General features: G+C 38.2%; 1 protein-coding gene across 1 annotated transcript; it reads right to left on the bottom strand.

Annotated features, from left to right (window-relative positions):
* Window positions 1-5,305: 5,305 nt before the first annotated feature.
* Window positions 5,306-6,007, bottom strand: LOC107794927 (uncharacterized). Its single transcript, XM_075224267.1, has one exon. The coding sequence runs from the start codon at window positions 6,005-6,007 to the stop codon at window positions 5,306-5,308; it is 702 nt and encodes a 233-aa protein (XP_075080368.1).
* Between the last annotated feature and the right edge of the window lie 855 nt (window positions 6,008-6,862).

Genomic DNA, 6,862 nt, shown 5'->3' with positions numbered 1-6,862 from the left:
ATGGCACTAAAGCTTCAAAATTTGTCTCTTCATCACAAATAACTTTCCCTTGTACATTCCTCCCAATTGTAGATTGAATTAAGTTCACAACTCAAAATTTCATATGCCCTCACACTTAAGAGAGAACCCCAACTTATAAATTTCAATTTAGACACAAATGGGATATCAAATGGAAGAATTAACTCGCACTCTCACAATGATATTCAAATGCACAAAAGTAGTGTCATAAGCTTGCCTTTCATGTATTTCTTTACTAATGTATACACACTTGGTTCAAAATCACGTAGGACTTAAAGGTAGGTTTTTGGTTAAGGTAGGACACAATTTGGATAAGAGTGACTCAAAACCTCCCTAAGCACTACAATTTGCAACAATTAAAGCATATTCCTTCAAAAACACTTTCTATCATTTCTTCACTTTTCATTTCACACCTAATCTTCCCTTTATTCACAACTCCTTATTTTTTCATCCTTTTTTTTCTTTCTTACTAATCATTTTTTTTGTTTTCAACATCAAAACTTTTCCAACCTTCACCCCAAACTTAGGCTTTTAGCCTATGTTTACACTTTCAAAGTACTTAGGGAGGCAGGGTACCAAAAACTAGATCAATAAAGAACAAAAGGTTAAAGCTTGTAACATGGTTGCCAAAGAAGAAGTTTAAAGGCTCAAAAGGGGTTGACTAGGGAAAATATGCAAGGATAAGAAATTTAAGGTACAATAACGGTCCAAGGAAGGCCTAACATTGTTTTTTAAACCAAGTTAGTCTAGAATTTCGCCTTGAAGCACATTCCGAGCAAGTTCTAGACTACAAATAATGCAAAAAAACTCATAACAAATCTCACCACACATGGCACATGACAACTCAAGTGACATATAAATCCAAAAATCTAATTAAAACCAATGAACCCAAAGAAAATCACATATAGCCTAAACGACTATTTAATGAATCAAAAGCCAAAAATAGAACCTAAAAGTCACAACAAGGATTATCACTTCAATCATTTTTGATTTTAAAGATCAAAACTTCATATGCCAAAGTTTAAATCATGTTGCAAACAAACCACACGTTGGTTTATGGACAAAAGATCATACCCAATAACCAATTTATTTACTGCTAGCTACTAAACTGACTAAAAACATATTTACCTAAAAAGAGAAAAAAACTAAACAAGACTAATCCCTTAAAAAAGTTGTCACGCCATCCATCATAGGAAAAAGTCACCCGATTCGCTGCAAATTATTTCTTTGGAAAAGGACAGCGGCATAAAAAAAATCAAAGATTTTAATTAATACTACTACAAGTAAATAAAGTAGCAAAATAAGAAGAAAAAAACTAAGGATTTTAATTAATAATACTACAAGTAAATAAAGTAGAAAAATAAGAAAATAAAAAAAACTAATGCTACCATGCTAGAATTAAACTTCAAATTATCACTAATAAACTACAACATCAACTAATCTATACAAGTTGTCCCGAAAAATAATCATGCTCCAATCATTTTCCAACTACATCATCACATGTAAATGAGTCACTGTCACACCTTCTTTTTATACCACCCGAGGTGACACGACCCTAACCCCAAACCCGATCGTGATGGCACCTCGTGATGGCACCTCTCGTGAAGACAAGGCCAACCAATTTAACACAATTCACCCTTTTAAGCAGTTAAATAACATAAAGATACTTTAAACATGATTTAATAGCAATATTTAGTAGAAATAGAGATAACAAAACGGAAATCCAACCCGACACAGCCCTAACTGGGGTGTCACAAGTCATGAGCAACTAAGGATCCTGATACGAGTCTACTAAATACAATATCTGGTACAACTGTATGAAGAACATAGAAATAATAAGATAAGGGAGACACGGGGGTTGTGGACGCCAACAACTATCTCGTAGTCTCCGAAACACCGCCTGGACTGGAAGGATCATCACTCAGGAGCGCGACCTGCTACGCCTGAATCTACACACGCGGTGCAAGGAGTAATGTGAGTACTCCGACCCAGTGAGTAATAAATATAAATAATGACCGAAAGTAAGAAAACACATAAAACACAAGGCATTCTATACCGAAGCAGTAAAATCACTTAAAATCAGTAAATCAGTGAAGAATCAAGTAAAATCCCTTTTTTAGCAGGTAAAACAAGTAATTAACAGGTAAATAACAAGTAAAAGTTCGCCCCTCGGGCACAATATCAACAAAACCGCCCCTCGGGCAACATCTCAGAACAGTATCAGCCCCTCGGGCTCAATCTCACATCACAATGGGTACCCGCGCTAACTAGGAGTGTACAGACTCCGGGAGGGGCCCCTTACGGCCCAAGCGCAATATCAAGTCATCTCGTGGCATCAAATCTAGGCCCTCGGCCTCATGTCAATCAAGCCACCTCCTGGCGTATATATGTATCTCAGGCCCTCGGCTTCATATCAGTCAAGCCACCTCGTGGCGTATATACGTATCTCAGGCCCTCGGCCTCATATCAGTATCAATGTATCCTCATATCTGGTCCTCGACTGTACTCAGTCCGAAAATCGTCACAAGCCCCTTGGGCATTAGTAAAACAATAGTTCTCAGCCCAAAACATCATTTAAAATATCATTTAAGTCTCAAAACTGAGTAAAAATGACTGAGTATCAAAACAGTGGAAAATAACATGACTGAGTTCAAGTAATAAATTAAAACAATAAGAAAATAGTGATAAAAATTCACGAATGATTCAAATAGTTGGCACGAAGCCCAAATATGGCAATCAACCCAAAACATGATGATAGCAAATAAGTTTCAGTCAAATACGCGGTAAAATCATCAATCAAGATGGACCAAGTCACAATCCCCAATAGTGCACGACCTCACGCTCGTTATCAAGCGTGTATCTCACCTCAATATAACACTACGATGTGCAATACGAGGTTTCAAACCCTCAGGGCATCATTTACAATCATTACTCACCTCGAACCGGCTAAATCTCTAGCTCGCGATGCCTTTGCCCCTCGAATCGGCCTCCACGCGCGTCGAATCTATCCAAAATTAGAACGAATACGTCACAATACGCTAAGGGAACAAAGCCCAAGCGAAAACAATCAAAAAATACCAAAAATCCCAGAATTAGCAAAACCCGAGCCCCGAGCCCACTTCTCGAAACTAAGAAATTTTAACATCATTAGATTCCCTATCACCCCACGAGTTCATACATATCAAAAGTTCTCAAATCCGACCTCAAATGGTCCTTCAAATCCCAATTCAAAAGTCCAAAATCCCAAGCCCTAGTTCTTCCATTTTTAGCTTAAGTTCCATGATTTTCTAGGTAGATTTCACAATAGAATCGAGTTTTAGGTCCGAAATTCTTACCTCCAAACGTTTTCCCCTTGAATCCCTCTTTAATCTCCTTCAAAAAGCTCTCAAAATGCTCAACTATGGTGGAAATGAGCTCCAAAATCGCGGATGAAATGACTTAAAACATTCTGCCTAGGCATTGTCGCATCTGCGACTCAAGAACTGTTTCTGCGGTACCGCATTTGCGGTCTTCCATCTACTTCTGCGGAATTCATTAAACCAGCCACAACCGTATCTGCGAACTCCCTCCGGATCTGCGATTCCGCATATGCGATCCCAATAGCCGCTTCTGCGGTCCAGCTCACCTGACCCCTTTTCGCTTTTGCGCCCAACTCATCGCTTATGCGGCACCGCACCTGCGGTCTCCAAACCGCAGGTGCGAAAACACCAGAGGCAGCAAAAATCTGCAATCTCTCAAGTCTCAAAATTTCCCGTTAGCCATCCGAAATCACCTCGAGGCCCCTGGGACCTCAACCAAAAGCACAAACATAACTCAATACCTTATTCAAACTTGTTCCAATCATCAAAATACCCCAAACAACATTGAATATACCAAATCACATCGGATTCAAGCCTAAGTTTCTAAAATCTTCCGAAATACGCTTTTGATAAAAAAATCCAACCAAACCACGTCTGAATGACCTGAAATTTTGCACGCACATCCCAAATGACACAACGAAGCTATTGCAACTCTCAGAATTCCATTCTGACCCTTATATCAAAATCTCACCTATCAACCGAAAATCGCCAAAATATCAACTTCGCCAATTCAAGCCTAATTCTACTCTGAACCTCCAAAACCAATTCCGATCACGCTCCTAAGCCATAAATCACCTCCCGAACCTAACCGAACCATCGGAACTCGCATCCGAGCTCTCTAACACAAAAGTCAATATCCGATTGACTTTTCCAACTTAACCCTTCTTAAAAGAGACTAAGTGTCTCATTTCTTACATAATCCTCTTCGAACTAAAACTGATCAACCCGATCACATAAAACACGGATAACAAAGCATGAAGAAGCAAAAATAGGGAAAACAGAGCGGTAACTCATGAGATAAAACACGGATAACAAAGCATGAAGAAGCAAAAATAGGGAAAACAGAGCGGTAACTCATGAGACAACTGGTCGGGTCGTCACATCCTCCCCAACTTAAACAAACATTCGTCCTCGAACGAGTCAAGAAACATACCTGAAGCCTCAAATAGGTGAGTATATCTGCTTTGCATCTCCCGCTCGATCTCCCAGGTAGCCTCCTCCACGAGCCGACCACTCTACTGCACTTTCACTGAAGTTATATCCTTTGATCTCAACTTCCGAACCTGACGACCCAAAATAGCTACTGGCTCCACATCAAAGGTCAAGTCATCATCCAACTGAACGGTGCTGAAATCTAGAACATGAGACGGATCCCCAATATACTCCCGGAGCATCGAAACATGAAATATCGGATGCACGCTCAACAAGCTGGGTGGCAAAGCAAGTTCATAAGCCATCTCCCTAATCCTCCGAAGCACCTCAAAATGCCCAATGAACCGACGACTCAATTTCCCATTCTTCCCAAATCTCATAACACCCTTCATGGGTGAAACCTTCAATAGAACCTTCTCGCCAACCATGTAGGACACCTCTCGAACTTTCCTATCAGCATAACTCTTTTGCCTCGACTGCGTTGTACGAAGCCTCTCCTGAATCACCTTCACCTTCTCCAAAGCATCCTGTACCAAATCAGTCCCCAATAGCCTAGCCTTACCGGGCTTGAACCGACCAACTGGAGATCTACACCGCCTCCCATACAAAGCCTCATATGGAGCGATCTGAATACTCGACTGATAGCTGTTGTTATAAGCAAACTCTACAAGCGGTAGAAACTCATCCCATGAACCTCCGAAATTATTATATAAGAAAAACTAAACATAAGTATACATAACCAAAACAAATAAACAAAAAAAGAGATAGTAATTACATTAACTTACTTTTTTATTATGGAAATATTTTCTACAAAGAGCATCAAATTGTGGAGACTTCATTTCAAAATAACATAACATTCGAGGATAACCAACTTCTTTGAAGTTCACAAATTGTTTCTCTTGGAAAATAGGAAGTACTTCCATAATCCAGACACAAAACGCAAAAGGAAAGCCAACTAAAGTGTAGCTATCAATATCTTTTTCTTTCTCTTTCTCCTTCTGAACATCATTCTCATTTGATTTCAAGCAACTCTTCAATGATTTTAATAGCGTTTCATAAGCAAGAGAGCCCCAGTTGAAGGAAGCGCAAAGTGCATCATCGTCAACAATTTTCATTATTTGCTCCGACACATTCCTATTTTTCCTCTTGCCCAACAAAACCGACTCAACAAAATAGAGTGTTGCCAACTTCAAAGCATCATCATCACTGCCAGCAAATGATGAAGTTGTACCATGTGGGCGACTAAAAATAAAACTATACAAATCAGCCAACTCAATTTTGTCCTTTCCAGGGAAATAAACTCTTAAAAGCCTATTCTCTTTCTCATTTAAACCTTTCATGTCAAGCGATGAATAAGACTTCAAACCAGTAATAATATGGAATGCATCACGAGTAAACTTAATATCGCGGTCAAATACCTTGAAGGTCATCGAATCAGGTTCATTACTAACAATTTCAGAAAGCAATACACAGTGCATAAGTTTACCCGAGAACTTCACACTTTGTAATCTGAAGAAGTTGCCAAAAATATTTTCCCTAAATTTCTTCCATTGGCCATTCGACAGAAAACTTTTAATTGTTTCCTTATATTGAAAATCTCCTTTCCAATATACCAGAAAATTACGCCAATCGTCAAAATAAAAAAAAATGACCGCCTTCCATTATAACACTAGAAAAGAAGGAAAAACAAACAAAGATTAGGACTTAACTTAAAATTTCAAGTTTAAAAGTTAAGCAAATACAATCCTTAACTTTAAATTTTAAGTGCAAACGTTAAAGAAATACAGTCCTTAACTTATACTTTCAACTTCCAAAGTTAAGGACACTTAGTCCTTAACTTCAAGTTTCATGTGCAAAAGTTAAGGACAATAAGTCCTTAACTTTAAATTGTAAATGCAAAGGTTAAGGAAATACAGTCCTTAACTTATACTTTCAACATCCAAAGTTAAGGACAATCAGTCCTTAACTTTAAATTGTAAGTGCATAGGTTAAGGAAATACAGTCCTTAACTTATACTTTCAACATCCAAAGTTAGGACATTTTGTCCTTAACTTCAAGTTTCATGTGCAAAAGTTAAGGACAATCAGTCCTTAACTTTAAATTGTAAATGCAAAGGTTAAGGAAATACAGTCCTTAACTTATACTTTCAACATCCAAAGTTAAGGACACTTAGTCCTTAACTTCAAGTTTCATGTGCAAAAGTTAAGGACAATCAGTCCTTAACTTTAAATTGTAAGTGCATAGGTTAAGGAAATACAGTCCTTAACATATACTTTCAACATCCAAAGTTAAGGACACTTTGTCCTTAACTTCAAGTTTCATGTGCAAAAGTT

The sequence above is a fragment of the Nicotiana tabacum genome, chromosome 11 (assembly GCF_000715075.1).
Source record: "Nicotiana tabacum cultivar K326 chromosome 11, ASM71507v2, whole genome shotgun sequence".
NCBI lineage: Eukaryota > Viridiplantae > Streptophyta > Magnoliopsida > Solanales > Solanaceae > Nicotiana > Nicotiana tabacum.
Note: the sequence above shows the minus strand (reverse complement) of the source record. Positions and strands in the feature narration are given on the sequence as shown.

Excerpts from the sequence above, each read along its gene's own strand:
- LOC107794927 (XM_075224267.1), bottom strand. The coding sequence starts at position 6,007 with ATGCACTGTGTATTGCTTTCTGAAATTGTTAGTAATGAACCTGATTCG.